Below are 26,394 nucleotides of genomic sequence, written 5' to 3' on the forward strand. Positions count from 1 at the left end.
CAGTTCTGGTACTGTTGGGCAAACTGTAAATTTTCACGTCGATGGCAATGGGTGAGGATTGGTCCACGGTAAGGTCTACGGCAGTGGATGTTCTCTCTGGTGAGACGTCGGCGCACTGCAACGGTACTGATGGGACTTCCGTGTGTTCCCACTGTCTGACGTGCTTTCTCAGATGCCTGTGTGAAGGTATTCTGCACGTGCTATCGCACAACATGGCGGTCTTGTCGCCTTGTGGTAACCCTTGGTCTACCAGTTTGGGGGCGATTGTCCGTGGTGTTGGTGACCCGAAAGCGTTGCTGGAACCTGTAGATGGTCCGAACATTGACCTGGGCAATATGGCCAGCGTCGAGTTTTCCAAACGCCTGGTTCCTTTGAGAAACATTACCATCTCAGAAGTCAGGTTGCATATTCTCTGTCAGATAGAATCAAAGTTACCTTTTCCCAAAGCATCGACCAAAGAAATTGCTTAGCTCTGTTTAGCTTTAGCTCGAAATGTTAATCATTGAACTCAGTCAAGACAATCCACTTAATGAACATCTACATCTAAGTTTAAACATTCTATTTCAATTTAAAGCAGAGTCGTTATGTTCCAAAGTATTGACCAATCAAATTGCTTATCTCTCCTTAGCCTAAGCAGAAAATCCTCACCATCGAACTTAGTCAAGGTAATGATAGAATAAATCTATACTCAGGATTTCATCACTCTCACTTAATTATAACCAAAGTTATCGTGCCCCAAAGCATCAACCAATCAGATTGCTTATCTCTGCTAACCGTAAGCAGAGGATGTTTATCATCGAACTAGATCAAGGCATTCGCCTAATCTCATGAACACCTACACCAAGTTTGAGTATTCTACCTCAATTAGAAGGAGAGTGACTGTGTTCCAAAGCCTCGGCCAATGAAATTGCTTATTGCTCTGCTTTCCCTGAGCAGAAAGTGCTCATTATCGAACTTAGTCAAGGTATTGATGTGATAAAACTATGCACCAAGTGTCGTCACTCACTAAATTAGAACTAAAGTTATCGTGCCCCAAAGCATAAACCAATCAAATTGCTTATCACTGCTTACCCTAAGCCGAAAATTCTCATCTTTGAACTCCATCAAGGCATTCACCTAATAAACACCTACGCCAAGTGTGAACTTTCTAGCTCAATTAGAATGAGAGTTATTGTGTTCCAAAGTCTTGGCCAATCAAATTGCTTATCGCTCTGCTTACCCTGAGCAGAAAATGCTCATTATCGAACCTATTCAAGGTATTGATGTAATAAAACTATACACCAAATTTCATCACTCTCACTTAATTAGAACTAAATTTATCGTGTTACAAAGCATAAACCAATCAAATTGCTTATCTCTGCTTACCCTACGCAAAAAAAGCTCATCTTCGAACTCCATCAAGACATTGACCTAATAAACACCTACACCAAGTTTGGACATTCTAGCTCAATCAGAAGGAGAGTTATTGTGTTGCAAAATGTGTGACGGACAGACGGGCGAACCCATTTTAATAGTCACCTGCTTTCTTCGAAAGGCGGGGACAATTATAACCCAGGTTCGGATACATACAGTCTATTAAAATACAGATCTCAATGTGCTCCGATATCTGCTGAAAAATACATCTAAAAAGGACACGCTAACAATTAACTTTGTGTCACACAATGCCATCAACGGATACCTTGTTTCAACTCCAGTCAATTCGGAATGCTCATGCGGGTGTATCTTATTTAATCACCTTGAAAGGAATCGCTAGTAATTAGAATTGCCATTTTTAAGTGGTTTATCTTTATATTTATTACAGAAAGCTATCAGCTAATAATTGTGTAGCCTAAGTAGGGTTTCCATAATCATAAGCTTCCGTTATTTTCTGGTCCTATTTCTAATTCTCCCCATGCTTCGAGATCGATTCCCTTTATCATTATTTCTAGTTATTTGATTCATAATATTCACGTAATGTAGATTTATTTATCTAATTCGTCAATATTTGTTTAATGTGTTTGGTGTACAGTCCCTTTAATCCTTTTACACTAATGTTTTCGCCGCGATAGCGGCTCTTCAGGCATTTAGATGGCAAAATAAAACTATGCTAACGATTTTTTTTTACACTATTTGCGTACAAGGAGCGGCCATTATGTCCGTCAGTTTTTTGTCCGATTTTCACGAAATTCGAACTCATCCATCATTAGTGTATAACGCTTCTTTTATTAAGCTCAAAATGAGATTTTTCGTACAATCAAGGGACATAATTCAGGAAGTTACCATCCAATATGAGCGAATATCGAAAGGAACCAAGATCCTTTGGTTATTAACATGCATTTCACGGTTTATCAAAATCGGATCAAAATTTTGACCTCTAGGTCCACAACCTTGATATACCATATGTTTACACTATTTGCGCAGAAGGGGCGCGGCCATTTTGTCTGACAGTTTTGGTCCGATTTTCACGAAATTCGAACTCAACCATCATTAGGGTGTAACAGTGTTATACTAAAACGTGTTGGGTTTTTTTAATAGGATAAAAATTGTGACCTCTAGAGGGACCACAAATTAAAAGCGCAAGTTTTCGTAATATCAGGGGCCATAATTCAGGACGTTACGATCCGATATGCGCAAATATCGAAAGGAACCAAGATCTTTGTGATTTAAACATGCATTCCAAATGTCATCAAAATCGAATGAAAATTGTGACCTCTAGAGGGTACACAACCTTCATATGCCATATTTTACACTATTTGCGTACAGTGGGCGGTCATTTTGCCCGGCAGTTTTGGTCCGATTTTCCCGAAATTCGAACTCGGACGTCATTAGGGTGTAACGGTGATATATTAAAACGCCTTTAAATTAATCGGATAAAAATTGTGACCTCTAGAGGGACCACAAGCTAAAAGTGTGATTTTTCGTAAAATCAGGGGCCATAATTCAGGAAGTTACGATCCGATATGCGCGAATATCGAAAGGAACCAATATCTTTGGGATATAAACATGCATTCCAAGTTTCATCAAAATCGGATAAAAATTGTGACCTCTCGAGGGTCCACAACCTTGATATACCATATTTTACACTATTTGTGTACAAGCGGCGGCCATTGATATGCCATAAAATATATTTATTGAGCTTCGATATGTATTTCTTTTGTTATATAAATGAATTACTATACCGATATAAAAACAAACAACAGGGAAATAACCTTTGAGAATCAAACTGTTCAACTAAAATCCATGGTGTGTTAAAAGATTTTATTTACTTTAAAAAAAATTACTTATTTAACATACATTGATGATTTTTGAATTGGGTAATTAATTGTTTTTGTTGTGTTTTCTGCTAAATGGTTTCTGTATTATATCTTTCATCTTGTTAATCAATTTGTTGTTATTGGTGTATCTGCTAAATGGCTTCAAAAGTGGTTATCTCTATATATTGCACTACGTTAATTAATCATTATTTGCTTGATAACGATACCTGTATGAGTATTGAAACGTAGCATGTTAATAAAATTCAGAAGTAGTATATCCATATTAGTGTGCTTTTTTAATAACTAACATTTTCCAGAAGATCATGCAAATTTTCCCTTATTTATGGTTTCGATGTTACAAAGCAAGTCTTGTGAAAGATATCAGATCTGTTAAAATTAAATATCCAAAACGTATCCTGTTGTTTTGAATTTACTGTTTGGAAGCAATAGTTGTTCAACCGATATCTCTCTCGCCAACAGTAATGTTGAATTTGATTGGTTATCTATCGACCACTACCAATGACATAATATATTACAATATATTAACCTAATTCGATATTCAGTAAGGTGTTAGCAGTAATTCGTGTATTGGGAAATATTAAAAGAAATTGTTAAGGTAAGATTTAGGATAGCACTGGCCGGCTTATGTATTGCGCTAGCACGCTGATTACAAGGTCACCTCTGTTATTGACAGTCAGAAGGCTTTACATAACCATTCAATAAGAAGCGACTGAATTTCATAGAGGTGTAATGGCCTATCGCTCTGGTTGATAAGAAACTGGCAATGCCAATACGATAGTGTTATCTCAGTCAGATATGTATAGTATATACATACTAGCTGTATGGGTCTTCCCTTTATTGGCTGTAGGTTAACGTTGGATATTGATCTGTTCTATAAATGATGTTTAGTAGCTAAAAGCTTTGGATTCATATTATTAATTGAGATATACGGTAATCTGGCGCTACATATGTTTTAATTATAAATCTTGTGTTGCCAACACGCAGTGTTATAGTAAATTACTCCTTCGGGAACACTAGTATAATAGGCAGCATAGGTAACCCATTCGCCGTCGTCATTTTATATATAGTTGATCGAAAGCGTGCAATTTCTTAGAAAGGAATTCGCCACGCGGAACGCATTCTAAATAAAATGACTGAGTTTTGTTATGAAAGACACAGCGACCAGATCTTATATTTACAGTAATTTCCCACCCACTAAATATTAAACATACATTATGCAAGAGCAGGAGCGTAAATGTGTGTGGGGCCCCCCCCAGGAAAAAAAATAGTCGGTCGCAAAATCAGTGCAGTCGGTCGCAAAATAAGAGCAGTCGGTATCAAAATAAGTGCTCACTGCACACGTCACGCTACTCACTCAAAACTGTGAGTATGTAGGTCTAAGAACAAAATTTCCCCCAGGGAGAAAAATAGTCGGTCTCAAAATAAGTGCAGTCACTGCAGTCGGTCTCAAAATTATGCATCGCCGTCTTAATGAATAAATGAGGTAAACAAATAATGCCAGAATAGATCCCAAATACTAGTCGGTCGCAAAATCAGTGCAGTCGGTCGTAAGATTTGAGCAGTCGGTATCAAAATAAGTGCTCACTGCACACGTCACGCTACTCACGCAAAACTTTAGTATAAAATAACCTTGTCAACTTATCATGTTTGAAAAAAATGTTTTTCACCCCATGGCAAAAAAATATTCGGTCTCAAAAAAAAAGTTCTCACCGCAGTCGGTCTCAGACTAAATGAATTAATGGGGTGTTTTCTGACCACCAGAGTTCTGCAAAATCTCTCCCCAAAGTCCAGGGCATTTCAGAGACCAAGTAAGTGCCCAATTGAGGTAAAGTGCCCTCAGGCCCAGTCCTCAAAAATTAAAAGCTCAGTTACATATCTGCGCTCAGTTCCATTATGCCATCATTCTTCAACTCCTTCTCTGTCTTATACTATCTCATCACTATCATATTCACAGTTACAGTGAATTGCCCAGTTAGTGGTACCACTAGTGAGTGAGTCGTGGGTCAAAAGACTGTAGAATTGTTAGTTCTACTCTCACAACACAGGCGACATTGACAGATAGGCCTCAAGATTCTGTCCCATTTCTTATCCTCTCATTAACGAGGATCCATTTGCCATGACTTTGACTAAAATTGTCAGGCCCAGTCCCAAAAATTAAAAGCTCGGTTACACATCTGAAATTTTTTCGAGCCTGCGGCGCTCGATTCCATTATAACATCATTCTTCCACTCCTCTGTTGTCTTATACTGTCTCAGCACTATCATATTCACGGTTATAGTGAACTGCACAGTTATATTAGTAGTACCACTGGTATGTGGGTCGTGGGGCGTCAGGCTATACAAAAGTTCTGTCAACTCTTGCAAAACAGGCGGAATTGACAGGGGCAGATCTCGAGATTTTGTCTAATTGATTCACATTTCTGGTCCTCTCGTCCACAAGAATTTCTCCCAGCAATGACCTCAAATGCCAAGATATGGACTCAATTTTTCAAAATTTTCTCAGGTTGCTCAGTGTTATAGGCACAATCATATATGACATAAACTTTATGTCAACTTTAATAAAACTGCTTTCCGGCGAGACAACGATCGGCAAACAACTATATAATTATACAATATCATCTATGTTCTACCGGGACACTTAATGTTATAGCCAGTATTTTGTTGACATTCATTGTGGGGTGGGATTGTGGCTAGGGTGGCGCCCTAGATTTGCCCCCCACCCCTATCTAGATCCGCTACTGCACATGGCCCCTACAAAACTCGCACCTGTGGTGCTCGGCTCCTGACTGCGTCACTCGTACTAGGGGTATTGGAATCAGTCGGTCGCATTTTGGCTAAACACCCCCCCCCCCCCAAACAAAATCGTTATGTACGCCCCTGTGCAAGAGCTAAATCTGATTATTGCAAGTCTTTATTTAGGCTTCAGATGTCACAGAAATTATAAATTAGATCTTTATTTACACAACAAGCACAAAATCAACTCTGCAGACCCACGGATGACTTGGAATCGGCTTGGATTTAAACAGGATTTCATTGATTGATTCAATTTTTAAATGGCGTCGCAAGCGGAGATTAACCGTTACGTTGACGTCATACTCCCGGAAATTTTAGATCGAGGCCGCTGTTGAGCGAGGCCGCATGTCAGTCAATTTGAATTTGATTAAAAGTTCGATATATATACGGTCTTGATATTATGTTTAGTTGTGGTTAAAATAAGAGTTTGGATGTAGGTATTATACGCTCTTTTGTCACTGGCGTTTACAGAAAAATTATGGAAATTGATAAACATCGCAGCTAACATCACCCCAGTTGAATTACAGCCCCATTGGATCACTGTTTCCTATTTGTCTGCTTCGGGAGTTAGTAGGCCTACCAGTTACAGCACAAGAGTACACGCAGGCTAACAAGAAGTCGGCTATAATTATGCCTCATTGATTTGGTCCATTCCTTTCAAACTTTCGCTTCTTATCTATATATTAAAAGTCTTATTTTTAATTTGTAGTAAAAATAAATGTGATACGAATTGAATTGCAAACCCGTCTCAAACCGAATAGGCTAACGGTACCACAGCCATTGAAAACGTTACTTGATAATTGATATTATGTAGGCGGAGTTAACGCCTGTCAATCAAACGATCGGCCATTCTCGGAAACGGTGAAGAGAGAGGTGACTCCTATTTCGAGTCAAAAATTACAATGGTGATAACTTTGTTCAGAATAAAGTAATTTGACTGAAATTTTCAATATATTCTTCTTTCATCATCTATTTTTGGACTGTTATAGCAAGAATGGCTAACCCTCGATTAAAATCTCCCATAATACATCTTTAACAGATAAAATTAAAACAGGCCAGAAGACAAAGAATTGCAATCAAACAAATATGAGTACTTTAAAGTATATTGGATCTTATACATAATTGACAAAGCTTAAGAAATTAGTAACTTATATTGTATCTGAATGTTAGAGAGAGAGAACTAATATATTTCGCGACTAATATATGGTTTAATTTTATATCAATATTTCGCTTGCGTGTAGGGTCTTTAGCAGTGGGAGGAAACCGGTAGACCCGGAGAAAACACACGAGGCGACCCTACTCGTATCTAAATGTTTTTGAAACCTGAGATAATTATGTTTCTTATTCAACACTTCTTATTATAAATTTCATATCATCCACTGCACATATAACTTTGTCATCTGAACGCAAATAAACCAATTTAAAAGACCCAGCTTGCAACCTGTCTGCGAGATGGCTTTTTATTATACGCCCATATTTTCATGTGGACGTATATTGTCGTCGCCCTGTCCGTCCGGACGTCCAGAATTGTTTGTGGACACTGAACAGGTCACAATTTTTATCCGATTTCAACGGTTTATCTCCCTAAGATCTCGGTTCCTTTCGATATTGTCTTGTATCGGACCTTAACTTCAAGGATTATGGCCCCCGATTGTACGAAAAATCACGTTTTTAGATTGTGGACCCTATAGAGGTCAAATTTTTTATCCGATTTTGTTGAAACTTGAAATGTAAGTTTATAACCCAAAGATCTCGGTTCCTTTCGATATTCGCGCATATCGGACCGTCACTTCCGGAATTATGGCCCCTGATTGTACGAAAAATCGCGTTTTTAGCTTGTGGAACCTATAGAGGTCATAATTTTTATCCGATTTAAAACACCGTTTTAGTATATCACCGTTACACCCTAAGGATGGTTGAGTTCGTTAGTATATCACCGTTACACCCTAAGGTTGGTTGAGTTCGAATTTCGTGAAAATCGGTCCAAAACTGACAGACAAAATGGCCGCCTCTCGTTCGCAAATAGCGTAAAAATATGGTTTATCAAGGTTGTGGGCCCTTTAGAGGTCACAATTTTCTTCTTATTTTGATGAAACGTGAAATGTAAGTTTATAACCCACAGATCTTGGTTTCTTTCGATATTCGCGCATATCGGACCGTAACTTCCGGAATTATGGCCCCTGGTTGTACGAAAAATCACGTTTCTAGCTTGTGGACCCTATAGCGGTCATAATTTTTATGTTTTTAGCTTGCCGTCCTTGTAGAGGTCACAATTTTTATCCGATTTAAAAAAAACATGTGAATATATCACAATTACACACTAAGATCTTGGTTACTTTTGATAATCGCGTATATCCGAACGTAACTTCCTGGATTATGGCTCCTGATTCTCTAGAGGTTACAATTTGTTTTTCCGATTTTAAAAACCGTTTAAATATTTCACCATTCCACTATAATGAAGGTTGAATTCGAATTTCGGGAAAGTCGAAATGAAACTAACCGACAAAATGGCCGCTCTTTGTACGCAAATTGTGTAAAAGTATGAAATACGAAGGTTGTGGACCCTTCTAGAGGTCACAATTTTTATCCGATTCTGATGAAACTTAAAACATATCTTTATATCCCAAAGATCTCAGCCCCTTTTGATATATGCGCATTTCAGACCATAACTTTCTGGATTATTGCCTCTGATTGAACAAAAAATCCTGTTTGTTTTTAGCTTGTTCTGTGTCCATATCTTGCAAAATGTGGGCGTATCCTGTCTGGCAGCCGCTGGTTTTAAACTGGTTCATCTTGGTCGGTTGAACGGGTTGGTTTAAAACCTCAGAACGCGGTAAGTTACATTCCTGGGAAATGGCGGCGTAATGCAGTGTCAGTGCCAGTGTTATAGAAAGCGTGCCAGAACCGAATAAGGTATATGAAGCTACCCATAAGTTGTTACTTCACAGCCGCTACAAATAATTGATATTTTAATATTTATTTATTTATTTTTCCAAGAGGCATATCAAACATGTCAATAGAGGTGATAATATAAAGTTACATGAAAATAAGATGAGAAAGTTTTGATGAGAGAAAAAGAAATGATGTCATGAATGACCTGTCTCTTGTGGATAACCCATAAAAACCTGCTTAAATTAAAACTAGGTTTATTTCCAATGGGGTCCTTGGAGGAGGATCAGGTTATGTCATCATAGAGGGGCAGATTCATTTATGAAAGATGAAGGATGAAATATGACAATAAATAGTAAAATGTGTGTGCACCATAAGGGATGTGAAGTACAACCAGCGACTGCCAGGCAGGATACGCCCCATTTTCGACAGATGGCAAGAAAGTGATTTTTCCTGCAATTAAGGGCCATAATTCAGGAAATTACAATTCGATACATTTAAAGTTTCATCAAAATCGGATAAAAATTGTGACCTCTATAGGGTCCACAACCTTGATATGCCATATTTTTACGCTATTTGAGAACGAAGGACAGCCATTTTGTCTGTCAGTTTTGGGCCGATTTTCACGAAATTTGAACTCAGTCGTCCTTAGGGTGTAACGGCGATATAATAATACGTTTTTTAAAATCGGATAAAAATTATGAACTCTATAGGGTCCACAAGCTAAAAACGCGATTTTTTGTACAATCAGGGGCCATAATTCAGGAAGTTACGTTGCGATATGCGCGAATATCTTAAGGAACCGTGATCTTTGCTTTATAAACTTACATGTCAAGTTTCAACAAAATCGGATAAAAATTGTGACCTCTATAGGGTCCACAACCTTGATATACCATACTTTTACGCTATTTGAGAACGAACGGCGGCCATTTTGTCTGTCAGTTTTGGGCCGATTTTCACGAAATTCGAACTCAGCCGTCCTTAGGGTGTAACGGTGATATAATAATACGTTTTTTTTTAATCGGATAAAAATTATGACCTCTATAGGGTCCACAAGCTAAAAACGCGATTTTTCGTACAATCAGGGGCCATAATTCAGGAAGTTACGTTCCAATATGCACGAATATCAAAAGGAACCGAGATCTGTGGGTTATAAACTTACATTTCAAGTTTCAACAAAATCGGATAAAAATTGTGACCTCTACGGTGTTCACAAGCTAAAAACGTGATTTTTCGTACAATCAGGGGCCATAATCCATGAAGTTACAGTCCGATACATGCCAATATCGAGATCTTAGGGTGATAAACCTATATTTCAAGTTTCATTGAAATCAGATAAAAATTGTGACCTGTAGACTGTTAACAAACAATTGTGGACGGACGGACAGGGACGACGACAATATACGTCCACATAAAAATGTGGGTGTATAAAAAGGTATGAAAGACATTGGAGTATACATACATAAACAAACTAAAACATTTGTATTTGTTTTGCTAGCAAGTTTTGTTTAACAGTTTTCTTAAAAGTGACAATTATGTTCTCTATTGTTTGGAAGTTCATTCCAGGCTTGAATAGTAGAAAGTTGAATATTGGGTATTATTTTTGCATTTTGGTACAACATAATTATAAATGCTTGATCTAGTACTATGTAGATGAGCATCCCTGACTAAGCGAAAATTGGCTTTCATGTACACCAGTGGCCCATCATGAAAGAATTTGTGAACATGGTTCATTTTCAGTTGCTTGACTCTATTTTCAAGATTTAAACTATTTAGATCTTTATACAAATTTGGGGTAATTGAATCTCTAGGACCTAAGCCGTGTACGAATCGGATAACTTTGTTGTGAATAATTTGCAGTTTGTTCTTCAGCTTCTTGTTTAAGCCTGAAAACCAAGCTGAGCATGCATAATCTAATTGGCATTGTATAAGAGCATTGGTTAATAATTTCGTAGTTTACTTTGTTAAAGACTTGTTATATCTAAATAAAAAAATCAATCTGGTATTGACCTTTTTAATAATATTATTAACTATTAATTCACCCAATGAGATAATGATCAATATATAGACCCAGATATTTTACACTATCGGTTGCTTGAATGACATGATCATTACACACTATTTCAAAACTACTAGTTTTCTTTAGTTTGCTACTTGGGCCCAATATCATACATTCAGTTTTACCTAAATGAAGGAATAATTTATTGTCTACTAACCAATCTGAACAAGTCTTTAAGGCTTCGCTAAGTTTTACAGATACTATTTCAGGATTTGGATGAGAACACAGGATGGCACTGTCGTCAGCATATAAGATTAATTTACAAGGGGCGGGTATGCTATTGATCATTCACATAACAGAAACACAATGGACCCAGGATGCTGCCCTGTGGAACACCACAAGAAATGTTCAAGGGGTCTGGGAAAGTTTCACCAACGTTGACAACTTGTTTCATGTTGGAAGGACGCCAGCAAACTGATCAAACATGTGTCAGTTGAATGGCTGCCCCTGAAGCCTGATTGTTGTTCATATAATAAATTATTGTCTTTCAAGTGAGTCTCCAGTTGTACATAAACAGCCTTTTCCAGAATCTTTGACACAATACTGAGAATGCTCGCATGCCTATAGTTGCTCAAAAGAAGAGAACTGGGTTTTTTTTATATAATGGTTTTACCCTAGCTAATTTTAGCTTATCCGGAACCGAATTCTCTGCAATGGATAAATTGATCAAAAATGTAATGGGTATTTTAAAGACATCAGCACCGTCATTTGGAAAGCGAACTGGAATGTCATCGAGACCTGTACTTTTGACAATATTAAGTGATAGGGGCTCCTTATATACACAATCTTCTGAAACATGATGCAGGCTAAAATTAAGACTGTGAGCATTACACAGTTCTGCTGACATAGAAATCTGACAAAAGTTTAGAAATATAATTATAAATAGAGGTAGGTATAGGTAACTGTCGAACTAGTGTTGAAGCGACAGTAGTGAAGAATCCATTAAAGAGATTAGCAACCGTTTTCTGGTCATGGATATTCGCACCATCATTGGATATTACAATATTACCTTTTTACCATTAATATTCTTATAGCCAAATTCTTTTAAACTTCTCCATACATTTTTGGGGTTATTTTTGTGTTCATTCAGTTTATTACTCAAATATGTACATTTTTCCCTTTTAACGACTCTCTGTGTATTATTTCTTACTTTACAAAAACTTTTGTAATCAAATTGATTTTTAGATTTTTTGAAACGTGCCAAAAGCGAATCCCTTTTAGAAATTAATTCCAAAATGGTGGATGACATACATGGCTCAGTCCTCTGTTTTAGTCTAACCTCTTTCACTGGAGCAACCGAATTTAAGATTTCCAAAAAAAAGTACTTTTAAAGCCCAACCACACTTCATTGACATGGCCTAAATTGAAACAAGTTTCCTAATTTCGAAAAGTTAGCTTATCTATAAATTCATCCCGATCATAATTTTTGAGAGATCGAATTTTTACAGTATTATGCAGATTTATAGGTATTTTTGTACACCTATATGGTCACTCAAACCCGAGTGGATTATTCCAGATTTCAAATTTTTTTCAGGAAAGTTACATATGATATGGTCGATAATGCTTTTGGTATTAGGAGTAATTCTGGTACAATCGGAGATGATTTGCGTAAAGTTATACAGTTTCAAAAGATCTAAGTAATTTTTACATTGGCTGCAGGGTTTCAGTCGTGGTAACGCATGTTTAGATCACCAAGAATAACAGTTTCATAGTCTGCTTTAAGATTTGAAAGGAGTTCTTTGAAAGAAGCTAGGAAATGATTATGGTTTGGAGGTCTGTACACAACACCCACTAGAAGAGGTTTTGATTTCGGCAACAGGAGATTGATAAATACAGATTCCTCATTAGTGTCACCTAGGTCAGTTCTATTAGTTGAAGCAAAGTCAGATCGGACATATAATCACACACCACCGCCATGACGGTTTCTGTCCTTTCTAATGATGTTGTAGTTCAAGATGTAAAAAAATTTCATTTGTAATACTAACCAAGTTTCACTAACAGCTATGGCCGCTGCATTAGCTTTCGAAGCAATGAGTCGGAGTTTAGGTAGGAGTGAGCGTGCATTTAGATGTATAACATGCAAGCCTTTCTTAGGTAAATCATCGAAGACAGAGTCAAAAATCACAGAATATTCACTATTTACATCACTACAGGAAGCCCTGGTATTGAAGAGAAAGTGTCTTTAATTCTGAATTTGACTTGTACAGTTTTCTACCTTGCAACCATAGCGTGAATGTAACAAACGGCCGCCATTGTGAAATTGCTCACTCTGGTTTACCGATGAAAAATGAGATTTAATGAAGTAACCAGGCTGAAAGCCACAAAAAGTCCATCCAATTCCCTGCACATCTCCACAATGCACATAGCGCACACACACTAACCTATTTGTGAAAAATGATGAAATGATGATGAATAAAATGAAATTGCCTCCTCCCATGACACTGACTTTCAATGAATAATAGATATGTTTAAACATGCATTATGCAAGAGCTAAATCTGCCTATTGCAGGTCTTTCTTTAGGCCTGAAATATTTTCTTAAGTATCAATTAGACATTAATTAACTGATCCAGGCCTTAATCAACTCTCGATGGCATCAGATTTCTCCGATATTAAATAGATTAGAATGGTTCGTTCGGCGATACTTTGATTTAATCAAATATGGAGGACCGAGACTTAGCTTCGATCAACCAGTACGGTGGTTGAAATTATTGCACATGTCTGTCAAACCTTCAAATGCTAACATCTTCGCTTGCAATAGAGTAATTTGAATGAAATTTTCAAATTATTTATTTTACATCATCTACTTTCGAACAATTATAGCAAGAATGGCTAGTTCTTTATCTAAATCTTACATAATGTATCATTAATAAACAAACGTATCACCAGCCAACCGATAAAAATGGATTTAAACATCAACAATGTCACCTTGCCGTGTTTAAAAAATCAGTTGATTGATTCATTCATACTTTGCAGTCAAAGATGTAACATAATTAAGTCGCACACTATTTGCAATACTTTGGTGATTAGTAGGACATGATTTCCGTCTTACCTACCAAATGTCAGTAATGACAAACACAAACAAATAAAGACGAATATGTCCGTAAAATGTCACGTTTACTTTCTTTACATTTGCAAAAAAATGTAGGGCTTGTATCATTAGAGACTAAAGTCCAGTGACTTTAATTACCCGTGATATTTCACAAAGAGGATGAAACTTATTCACTATTAAAGGCATTAAACCGTTAACTCTGGCATATTTTTTATTTCAAGGTTTTGCGATCTATTGAATATACTCTTAAAGGGTGGGGAGTGTCCGAATGGTTAGCACGTGTGCGTTGTATCATAAGGCCTGTCATTGAGTCAACTGGCGTGGTTTCGAATCCCCGGTTGTACGTGACAAGGAGTAGGGTCGCCTGTCCAACCTCGTGCGTTTTCCCCGGGTCCTCCGGTTTCCTCCCACTGCTACAGGCCCCTACGCGCAAGCGAATTATTGAAATAAAATTAAACCATATGTAAGGCCCGAAATGACCTAGTTTGTGTCGAGTGGACGTTAACCCCCCCCCCCCTCTCTCTTAACGGGTGTTTGTATTCCGGTGTTCCATTCATACATAGTATAGTACCTTTATTGTGGTCATGTAGGTCTAAAATGCATGGAAAGGGCAATAATTTGGGAAAGGCGCATTCTTTCGGTTAAAATAAAGTGATGAAATGGCTTTATCAAGTGTGTTACTTCTGTTAATAGTGCGACAGGCTCTTATATTAACATGTCGTTTCGATAGCTTTCGTTTTTGGGCCAAACTAATGAACCTAAAATCATATTTCTTGTTAACAACAGCAGTGTAAGCGACCACCTTACCCATTCACTGGGAAATACCTGCTCTTTGCCGACTTACCAAAAGGGATGATGCACGCGGCGCATATGTGTCACTGGGCAACGAGTTCCGCCGAGTCAACGGTCATAAAACAAGTTCTTACGGCAATACTATATACCAGAAAACTACCAGAAAACATCATGTTATACTGAATACCGGAAAACACCTGAAAAACACTAAATACCGGAAAACACACTAAATATCGGAAAACACCCTAAATAGGAAACCCATAGCCTGATTCGCTGTTTGCGGGGAGTTAGGGTTAGGTTTAAGAATTTGGGGGAGAGGTTAAGTCTCCACATAAGCACTGACCTAGGGTGATGAAATATTAGTTCGTGATATTTCCTAGTTTTATTAAATTCATACAATACATTAGGTTTATATACAAAGGTAATTTAACTGTTTTTTGGTGTTGGTGGCGATGATGGTCTTCCTTGGATGGTGCTTCTGGTATTCTTGTATTTTTGTTTCTGAAGAAAAAAGGAATAAATTTGGGGCTCTCGGGTGAGAGCCACATTAGTGGGTTTCCTACTAAGAATTGGATTTAAAAGAAGGGGCTAGGGATTCAGTATAACATGGTGTTTTCCGGTATATAGTATAGCCCGTTCTTTATTATTATTATTAGTAGAGGCCGGGATAAAGGTAAAGCACCAATGACAGACATCACAAAGCACAAACCCTTTCTATCCCGGGCCAATGTTCCTCTCGTACTAGAGTTTTATCACTGCGTCGTGTTCTTAGCTGTTTACAGTATATTATGGGATTTATGTCCCTCAAAACTACTGTCTATGGTAATTCCTTTCTTCCATAGTGCGTATTTTGAAAACAACGGGGGTAACAACGACAGACCCCATATCATACGGATGACCGGTGTTTGTTATCACAGTGACCACATAATATATTTTCCAAGATTAGTGACACCTTTGATCTCAGTCAGCCCTATTATACATAAATACAGGGGCATCGGTTAAAGGGTCGCTAAACTGGTAAACATTAGATTTGATATATACGATTGATTGCTTAGAATGTTTGCTTGCTTAATTTATGTGTCCCGGGACACAGTGCGGTCCGCCTACAGACATATGTACTATTAGATAAAGATAAACAAAAATAGTCATATTACTAGACAGATATAGATTTATCTAAAAGAACGTTGCTAAAAAAAAACGTTGAGATAATTTTGGAGTGTTTCTTTATTAGCTCAGTGTTTATTCAGACATGTAAAGTCTCAATTGAACTAGGTACCAATATCTGAGTGTGGGGGTTGGTAGGGGTTTCTGAGAAGCTCGGGAAGAGTTCTTTTCTGCAAGTGAATTTCAAAATAAGGCGATTTCGCGTATGCTTTGGATGTGGTATTAAATTTAATTACATGTATTTTCACAACATCATGGTAACTTTTGTTTTAGTATGCCAAGTGAAAAGAAACGTATCTGCATCATTGGGGCCGGAGCTTCCGGATTAGGCTGTTTGAGATACTTCACCGAGAATCAAGAGAGGTTTGACGTAGTGGCTTATGAACAAGGCTCAAGGATAGGCGGAACATGGATATATTCTGACCAACGTGGTAGTGATAAAAGTGGACAACCAATCCATAGTAGTATATACAAATCCCTAGTGTATGTTACTTAAATGTATTTTAATAAAACATTATTTTAATAGAGTTGCATTGTGCGCCAGATTGCAAACATAAAGTATTAAAATTGTAATGGACCAAACCCTTAATTTGGACATTCGGCCATTTTCAAATTTTGATATATCCAAATGACGGTTTTGTAAATTGTAGAATGAAAACGCTATGCTAATGGTGATTTTGTAAACTTGATAATGAAAACGTTATCCAAATGATGATTTCATATTTTTAGAATGAAAACGCTATATAAATGATTATTTTGTGAACTTGAGAATGATAACTGTTTACAAATAATGCTTTGTAAATTGGGACCATAATCATATTTTAACACTTTATATAGAGCAGAGTTATGAGTACTTTAGGCGCTCGATACTTAAGCTATCATGGAGGAACAAACTGTTGATAATATTACACCTATAGGCAGCTAAAAGAGGCAAATTTGATATCTTTAATTAATGGAAAGATTACATTTAGGAGACATAAATGCCACTCTCAAAATATCCTCAAAAATATACCAGTTAGATTATGGGCGAGGATTTAAGTAACTTTGTATGGATTTTCGTAAACAAAAATCATTAAATTTTATTATAAAATGATGTGTTATGTCATTAACTCGGAAATATTATCCTCAAAGGGTTTTTTTTCCATCAAGGTAGCTAACATCGTAATCTTCGCCTCACATTTTTCTTCGTTCATACTTATAGAGGGTCTGAATAGAAGTATCTAGCTTGTCGAATACAACCTAAATGTACATAAAAGAAGACCAGGTAGTTAAAAGTCAATTCGTAAAAAACTAATTTTATCGAGCAATATAGTTGTCTCTAAATAGTCAGTGCTTGTGCTTCATTAATTTTGTGAGTTTCAGGTTATTTTTAGTACATGATATTAATGACGCATTTTGTTACTTTTTTTTCGTCAGGGTGATAATTCCTCTGTTGTTATGATATTATTGCAACTTGTGCCCTGTGCATTGTAAGAAAACAAACACTTTTCAGATAGTATATTATTGAAAGTATAATAATAATAATAATAATATTGCGCAATATCCATGCATGAGCATTCTCAAAGCGCAGTCCAAAAATGATCACATCTGTCATAAAGTGAATGCTTTCTTAAACAAAAAGGTTTTAAGTCTGGATCTAAACACAGCAATATCAGGAGAGTTCTTTATTTCCAGTGGCAGATTATTCCACTCTGTTGGGGCCGAGTAGGAAAAGTCCTGTGATCAAAACGGATTGTTTTAGGCCTAGGCACTACAAGGAGTTTCTTATCTACTGATCTTAAGGTCCTTACCGGAGTATAGGATTGTAAGAGATCACTCAGGTATTTTGGGGCAGTACCATTTAAACATCGAAATGTATAACATAATTTTAAATCTCTAGTTTTGGTATGCCGATCAAACACAAAATACCAATACTAAATTATTTAAAAGTGCAAATATGTTAATGAAAATATTTTTTTTCCACAGAATAAATATTCCAAAACAGATTATGGCCTTCCCCGATTTCCAATTCGATTCCGACCTTCCAAGTTTTTTCGGCCATAGCGAGGTTTTAAAATATCTAGAGAAGTACACAGAACACTTCCGGTTGCTACCTTACATCTGGGTAACTACAATATATTTTGTTAAAATTGTTATAAAGTCACCCTTGCATCTTTTTGTTGTTAACTTTTCTGTTAAATAAGTTATATTGTCTGAAAGGTTTTATTTAATTCCATGTAAAATATTTATATTATTATTGGATTAATGCTTTGTTTATTTTAGTTTAATACAAGAGTATTAATGGTGAAACCTAAACATATCGGCGATGGTCTGTGGGGAACTAAATGGAATGTTAACATCGAACCATTGAATAACTCACACAACAGTCCATCATCGAATGATTTTGATGCTGTTATTGTCTGCACTGGGTAATTTTCTCTTACCATGGTTATTAGTTCCCATCTAATGGATTGTAAAAGCATCTTATGTCCAACGGGGGTGGTAGGGTGGCACTCTAGGGGATCGATGGCGATTTGTTTAAAAATTACTGTAAATAGTGCATTTTAGAGTATATCTCGATGTTTCTAAATCATGCCGACCCACTTCTTTGGCAGTAATTTTGGCAGACTGACCTACAATGTCGTTGCGATTGTAGAAATGACATGAACTCGCTTTTTGCGTCGATAAAAGACATTTTATACATTCGTCGTATAGCATGGGACTTGAGCAACTGTAGTTTATTTCTATTGGAGCAGATCCGTTCTGAACTTTCGGACCAATGGTCTAAGGCCATACACATTTAAAAAAATCAAATTCGTTTTAGATAGTTTTTATACAAATAGAATTGGTCGGTTCCATACATAGAGACCTTGAAGAGTCAAATGCAATAATAAAAAGGATTTTAGTTATTTTACTTTTGTTTTATCGTTGACCAAGTTGTACTTATTTAGATTAAACTAGTTTTTTTGGGTGGTGTGGATATCTTAATTACGCTGGGCTAGATATTTTGGACATGGGTTATCTAACTGTAATTGCCGCTTAATTTGCTGCGAGTTTTAATGCCGCACCTTTGTATCTGAAGACATATTTTGGGATGGTGTTTATTCGCTTTTGGTCAAAAAGAATATACATTAATGTTAGTTACACGACTAAGTGACAAAATTTCTTATCATGCTGTTTACAAGCAGATGAACAAGTAAAGCTCATTTACACTGCAGTCGTTTGAAAATATTGTACTAATCAAATTTGCTTTTAGCGCTATACTCGTCATTAATAACTCTTAATTACAGCCAACTTTTAACAGAGCTGGCATGTGATGAGCGCTTGTTAACGTGGGTGGCATGCTTCTTTATATCTTTAGCCAATATGCAGTACCAAACATACCTGATTACCCCGGCTTGAAGAAGTTTAAAGGAACTACCATTCATAGTCATTCCTATAGAAATCCAGAGATATTCAGAGATAAGTCGGTGCTTACCATTGGTGCCTCATTTTCGGGTTGGGATATAACCACAGAAGTTGCCTCATTAGCCCAATATGTCTACTTCAGTCACAGACGGGAGCACAAACTTAGGCATTTCCCAAAGAACGTTGAATTGGTAAGCAGTGTTGAAGCGTTCACTAAAAACGCGGTGATCTTAACAAACGGCAGACAGATTGCCATTGATGCTGTTGTTTTTAATACGGGGTATAGGCATAACTTTTCCTTCCTCTCGCCTGATTGTGGATTTGAAGTTACCCCGGACAACACCATTAGGCATTTATATAAGCATACCATAAATATCGCAAACCCCACTTTGTCTTTCATCAGTATACTCAACAACTCCTTGCCGTTTCCATGCATATCTATACTAGCCAGATTTTTCAAGGCTGTCTTAGAGGAACAGATTAAACTGCCTCCACGAAAGGAGATGCTTTTAGCTGAACAAGATGAGTTACAAAAACGTTTAGCTAGGAATTGGCCCCCAAGATATCTCCATAGGATGGAAGATTTTCAGTTTGAAATGTGTGATGAGATTGCAAATGAAATTGGTATCGAAACTCTTCCTCGCTGGATTAAAAAATTGTTTGATTATCACATTGTAAAATTATTTGAAAATATCCATACTGCTAAGAAATATAATTATAGAATAATTGAACCCGATAGTTTCGAAATAATACCATAAAAATTTCTTTGCGTTCAAAGGTGTTTATTAGAGAATTTTAATCTTTGACATAGTAACTACCTATTTTCATCACATTAGTCTGTTTATGTATGAACAAATATATCATAATAACATTTATTTATTTATAGCCCTACATTTTTCTTAAAAATTCGATGTGTTAAAGCAGGAACAAATCAGATAGTTCATTAATAATTTGAAATATGTGCACTGTTATAGATTAAAACACTGATTTCAATCTAATTGAGCAACTTCGAAAATGAATACCTCTATAAAGTATAGGCTGACTTGTATTAACTAGGGGTCATTTAATGTAAACTTTAAATGGATGTAATTAATTTATTTTATCAATCTTTGGATTTAAATGTGTAATCGATTTTACTATATCTGGCTACTTGTTCCTGTACGATTAAGATAATTATTTCCGAATGCACAAAGTTATTTGATAACATTGTGTTCATTATTATACATTTCCTTACTTTTACTCATATTTAGGATCAATGAAAATTAATTTGGTATGTACTTTGTTTTGATTTCACTAATATTTTAAATAAAACGCTTATTCAGTATAATGGGTTTTTTTTACTTTTTGTTTTTGAGGGGAGGGGGGGGATTAAATAATTTGAATGGAAAAGCCCATAAATGATTGTCTGCTCATCTTTTTACAAAACGAACGCTATATGTACAATGTACTATCATTAACTCGGAGGGGGGGGGGGGGGACATCCGATTGGTCTTTCTTCAAGGGCAGATTACACTAACATTAATAGCCTATCTAGTTCTTTATGAAACATGCCAACCAAACTAGATATTGAAAATCTCCATACCCAGTAGAGGCTAGATTGGATTGAAGATCTATTTACCAAGGCATGCGTAAAAAACATTATTTCTCCATACAGGTCACTTACTCGAATTGAACTCTCTAGGGGGTGTTTCGGGAGAAAAACAATATGAGGTGCACGCCCCATATGAACAGACCCTGCCGCGTCCCTGGGGTTTTGCCAAGGTGCCCGAAATTTTAATACATGGAAACTGGGGCCCCGGGCTATCGATCCTCTAGAAATCAATCGATTTTGGTCCATAGGGGCCAAGATATAGGGCCCGAACATGGCCCTTCGTTTCACGAAATCGCTGGAATACGGTCCCAAGAACTGGACCCCAACCTCGGTCCCTTTGGGCTCCGATGCCCCAAACGTACTATTTCAATCATTATTTTCTCTAATGATTTGAGTTCTTCCGGCGAACTTGGTGTCCTTGAAACTTTCTGCGGCGACCGGAAGTGGGTCTAAATGACACATAATGGTAGGGTGACCCATGCACTCTAAATAAATACAGTCCACCGCTGATAGTTCGAGACTACCACTGAAGCGTGCACATTCGCCGTGTCGAGACCAACTTTCTGACAGTATGATACTATAAATAGCCATGGCACGTGCAATTCTCTACAAATCGATCAACTATTACAGCCGTAAAAAAAATTATTGTTGACGATTTTGAATAGCAGTAAAATTAAGCTTCTTGGTTATTACAGCAGATTTAGAAATTACGTTCGTTTCATTTTTTAAATCGCTTTATCATTAACTGTACCGTTAAGAGCGGCATCTTTTGGTTTAGTACAAATAATATCTCTGAAACACTCGGGTTAGACAGGAACGTGATACTAGCAGTAGTTTCATTTTACTTTTACGAGCTTCTTAAAACAATTCTTGAGCTAGCTAACGTGCTTATTTCTAAATTCAATTTCTTGTTCTAGCTTTCTGTTTTGTTTCGTTAAAAAATAGTCTTGATTATCCCGACCTATCAATCAGACGTAGAATGGTCGATAGACTGGTTAAGCGAGACTAATTTCCAAACAAGGGCACGTAACCTATCTTTTACTCAAAAGTGTCTGGATGTTATGGACGACACTTGGAACCAGTTTTCAGTCTATTATTTATAGATGATTAATGGTCATAGCTTATTAAGTACAACATGATCGTTTATTTAGTGACTATAATTGTGTGAAACTGATTTGAGGCTTGGCATATATATAAATATTGTGGCGTAATTGTCGAGATATTTGGAGATATTCATTTATGGTGGGTCACCCTAATAATGGTCATTTACCTTGGACCTTGGCCACGCGACTCCTAGGCATAGACATACTAATAATATAGACTGATGACGTCATAATGGACTACCCCCCTCGATGACCGTTGCGCAATTGATTTCATTATAAAAGGCCTTGTTTATTAATCAAATATTCGTGATTTTTCTTCCATATTCTTGTAATTTTAATAAATATTTCTAAAAATGAAATACTTAGGATTTTTATACGCCCACATTTTCATGTGGACGCATATTGTCGTCGCCCCTGTCTGTCCACAGTGGTTTGTGGAGACACTTTACATGTCACAATTTTTATCCGATTTCAACGACACTTGAAATATAGGTTTATCTCCATAAGATCTCGTTTCCTTTCGATATTGGCATGTATCGGACCGTAACTTCATGGATTATGGCCCCTGATTGTACAAAATATCGCCGCCCCTCGAACGCAAACAGTGTAAAAATATGGTATATCAAGGTTGTGGACCCTCTAGAGCTTTGATGAAACTTGAAATACATGTTTATAACCCAAAGATCTTGGTTCCTTTCGAGGTCAGAATTATTATCCGATTTAAAAAAAAACGGGTGAATGTATCACCGTTACACCGTAATGATGGTTGAGTTCGAATTTCGTGAAAATCGGACCAAAACTGACGGACAAAATGGCCGCCCTTCGTATAACGCAAATGGTGTAAATATGTGCTATATCAAGGCTGTAGACCCTATAGAGGCCACAATTTGTTCCGATTTTGATGCAACCTTAAATTTATGCTTACATCACAATGATCTTGGTTCCTGTCGATATTCGCGCATATCGGATCGTAGCTTCCTGAATTATGGCCCTTGATGTTACGAAAAATCGCGTTTTGTTTAGCTTGTTCTCTATCCATCTCTTGAAAAATGTGGGAGTATCCTGCCTGGCAGCCACTGGTTCTTATTATTTCAATTAAAATTTTGATTTTTGGGCGTTAAAATATTCCAGTCATTCTAATCATGCGCATAAAATGTATTTCACGATAATTCCGTTTTCTTTATTATAATTATTATTTTCTCGATGTTTACTTTTTATGGATTATTTTCTTTGTAGAACTATATTCTGAATTAAATTTGCACATTGTTACTTACTGAGATAACTTTATGGGTCCGCGACAGTTATAGTATACCTTAATCAAAAGGGGTGGCGAGACGGAACTTTTGTTCTACTCAACTACATTGAATAAAAAGTTGTGTTTCTGCTGGGACAATATATACGCCTGCTTCAATGTTCTCTGGGACACTCATTGTTTTTAGAATTATCTGTACAGGTATATCTCTCAAAAATAACAACAACAAAAAAAAAACACCACGGTTCATCATATTATTCCAGTGGTGGGAGAGCTCTCGGCCCTCGAACCAAGCGAGTCCACCAGGTATTATATGATAAAATTTTCATTGACAATCCTGTCAAAGGCCTGTTTTTATGTACGTGTTTTCGCCAGTTAAAAGGACAGGTCCCATCACATTTGCATGAAGCCCGTTTTCCATGTACTCGTTTTTAGCTACGTAATGGAAACGGACCCATTGTAGTAGGGTGAATTTGGACTAAATAGTAAATGTTTAATACATCGTGCTAATCTACACAGTATTACTTAATTCAGTAAACTTTATTTTAATGGTTCTTAATCCACCTTAATTAGCCCCCATTTATATTGTCTTATACATTTGCTTAATCACCTGTCTCCAGTATTCTTTGTTTTACACTTTAAATTGATCTTATGAATTGTAATTAACGTCTAGTTTTCGTTACCATGGTATATCGTTTTTCATCCTCGGGTCTCCCCAGTGGTCTCATTTCGTTCTACTCCACTAACCCTTGGATTAATTTATAGGGGAGACACGTTTTCAAGTTATCCGCCATTGATGATTGTGTTATTTTTATCGACCAATCCCATATATCGTTAATTTCAAAGGTAAGTAACTCTCGTCGGGTAAAGAAAGCCACACGCAAAGGCTCCCCTTCAAGAGACACGATTAGGAATTAGCCAGGAGGTAGCCTAAATGGGAGATTCCAAATTATACTAAATGCGTATTTATGAACAACAAATTACAATTATTATATACTAAGTAGCACAAGAAACGTCAGGTTGGTATGTTACTCTGAATAGATGCATTACATAAAACTTGCCAAATGTTTTATTGTATATTTGTGACATCTCCCACTTTACCTGAGCATTAACATCCAATACTAACTCAACCCACAACACACCTCGCACCATAACATACTTCACTTCGCCCCATAACACACTTCGCCCCATAACACATTTCATCCCACCACATATTTTTCCCCGTTTAACCCATTTTTGATAATCTCGGTCAATTATTCCGTACATAAGGCTTTGAACTTTTATATATTATGTTCCCATTTTGGAGTATCTTCGTGGTTTCAGTCCCGATAAATTAACCCCTATAATTCTAGCTAAATTTTAATGCCCCAGATTAAAACGGGCATAATGGTTATTATAGATGACTACCCAAATTCCAAATTGCTTTGCAAACTGTCTTTGATCGCACACCGGTAATCCCCTATTGGATGTTAATAAAGTTCATATTGTTGTCATTGTCTTAGTTTTGATATTCGTGAAATGATTCCGGAGCAGAAGCACTGTGCCCGCATTACTTACATCTACATGTAAAGGCAAGGCGGTAATTCAGGGGAAACTATACTATTCACTGAGTTACCGGCCCTTGCCGTAAGATGGAAGTGTCCCAACTGTTACTTTGTATGAAACACTTGGGGACATGTGAAAGGCACGAGTAGTCATACGAGGTCGTCCGCATGCCTCTTAAGTAGAATACAGTGGGTTAAAGGGGAGTTGTGTTTTGCCTATAGGACTCCTCACAGTGGGAGCACTGTGCCTGCAATACTTCTATAGGCAAGGTGGTAATTCAGAGAAAAGTATACTATTTGCCAACGAGGGGCGGCCATTTTGTCCGTCAGTTTCGGTCCGATTTTTACGAAATTTGAACTCAACCATTCTTAGGGTGTAACGGTGATATATCCAATCGGATAAAACATGTGACCTCTATGGGATCCACATGCTAAACACGCGATTTTTCGTACAATCAGGGGCCATAATTCAGGAAGTTATGGTTCGATATGCGCGAATATCGAAAGGAACCGAGATCTGTGTTTTATAAACATACATTTCAAGTTTAAACCAAATCGGATAAAAATTGTGACCTCTACAGTGTTCACAAGCTAAATACGTGATTTTTCGTACAATCAGGGGCGATAATCCATGAGGTTACAGTCCGATACATGCCAATATCGAAAGGAATCGAGATCTTAGGGTGATAAACCTATATTTCAATTTTCATAGAAATCGGAAAAAAATATTGTGACCTGTAGAGTGTTCACCAAAAAAATGTAGGCGTATAAAAAATTAGAAAAAATAATGACTGAATTAGAATCCACTTCCGGTCAGGCCCAGAGGTCTTTTGGTGCAACATAGCTCGAATTTACCTACTATTGGCCGTCGGGAGTGAATTCTGATATACTTCAAGAATACCAAGCCCCCCCCCCACCCCCGGGACGCGGCATGGTCCCAAACATGGCTCGTCAGGCCATCCGGATTACGCCTAAGGCCACATCTCTGTTCCTATGGGGCGTTCACCCTAGATATTTTAGGGGAGACATGAACTAGGGGTTCGGAAAAAAGTGGGCATGCACCCCTCAGGTAGACTAATTTATAACTATTAATATTAGACCTACAACTCTTACTTGGCATAGGTAATTAGATGTGAACTGAGGCTTGTCACGAGGAATCGACCTGAAATATTTGACTCGACTTGTGGGGGAATGTGAAGAGGGGTTGCTTCTTCTTAAAACGAGTCTAAACCTAGCCCCCACCTCCACCACCGCCACACACATACACACACACCAATAGGCCTAATTTGGAAATATTTATTCCAGGGCAGAAGGGCGGTTACAGGAACCCCATTTTGGTTCGCTAAACGTGTGATGATCAAATGAAAGGCTTCTGCACAAACTCATAGGCCGTTGTTTTGATTGGCCTACTTTACCAACCCTTCTTCTTGCCTTTTCAAGAGTAATAAATTATAATTTAATTTATGAAATTATTAACTTAACCATTTTGAACAGCAATGATTAAATAGTGTATTCTG

At 37.1% G+C, this 26,394-nt stretch overlaps 1 protein-coding gene across 1 annotated transcript; it reads left to right on the forward strand.

Annotated features, from left to right (window-relative positions):
• Positions 1–3,786: 3,786 nt before the first annotated feature.
• Positions 3,787–20,145, forward strand: LOC126823310 (uncharacterized). The gene is made up of 5 exons (XM_056101738.1): positions 3,787–3,849; positions 16,274–16,483; positions 17,966–18,104; positions 18,263–18,408; positions 19,308–20,145. Exons 2-5 carry the CDS (start codon positions 16,275–16,277, stop codon positions 20,143–20,145), a joined length of 1,332 nt encoding a protein of 443 aa, XP_055957713.1. The 5' UTR covers positions 3,787–3,849; position 16,274.
• Positions 20,146–26,394: the final 6,249 nt, after the last annotated feature.

The sequence above is a fragment of the Patella vulgata genome, chromosome 6, assembly GCF_932274485.2.
Source record: "Patella vulgata chromosome 6, xgPatVulg1.2, whole genome shotgun sequence".
In the NCBI taxonomy this organism is placed as follows: domain Eukaryota; kingdom Metazoa; phylum Mollusca; class Gastropoda; family Patellidae; genus Patella; species Patella vulgata.

Excerpts from the sequence above, each read along its gene's own strand:
- LOC126823310 (XM_056101738.1), top strand. The coding sequence starts at position 16,275 with ATGCCAAGTGAAAAGAAACGTATCTGCATCATTGGGGCCGGAGCTTCC. Across the intron at positions 18,105-18,262 it reads GGTTGCTACCTTACATCTGG|TTTAATACAAGAGTATTAAT; the intron begins GTAACTACAATA and ends TGTTTATTTTAG. Across the intron at positions 18,409-19,307 it reads GCTGTTATTGTCTGCACTGG|TAACGTGGGTGGCATGCTTC; the intron begins GTAATTTTCTCT and ends ATGAGCGCTTGT.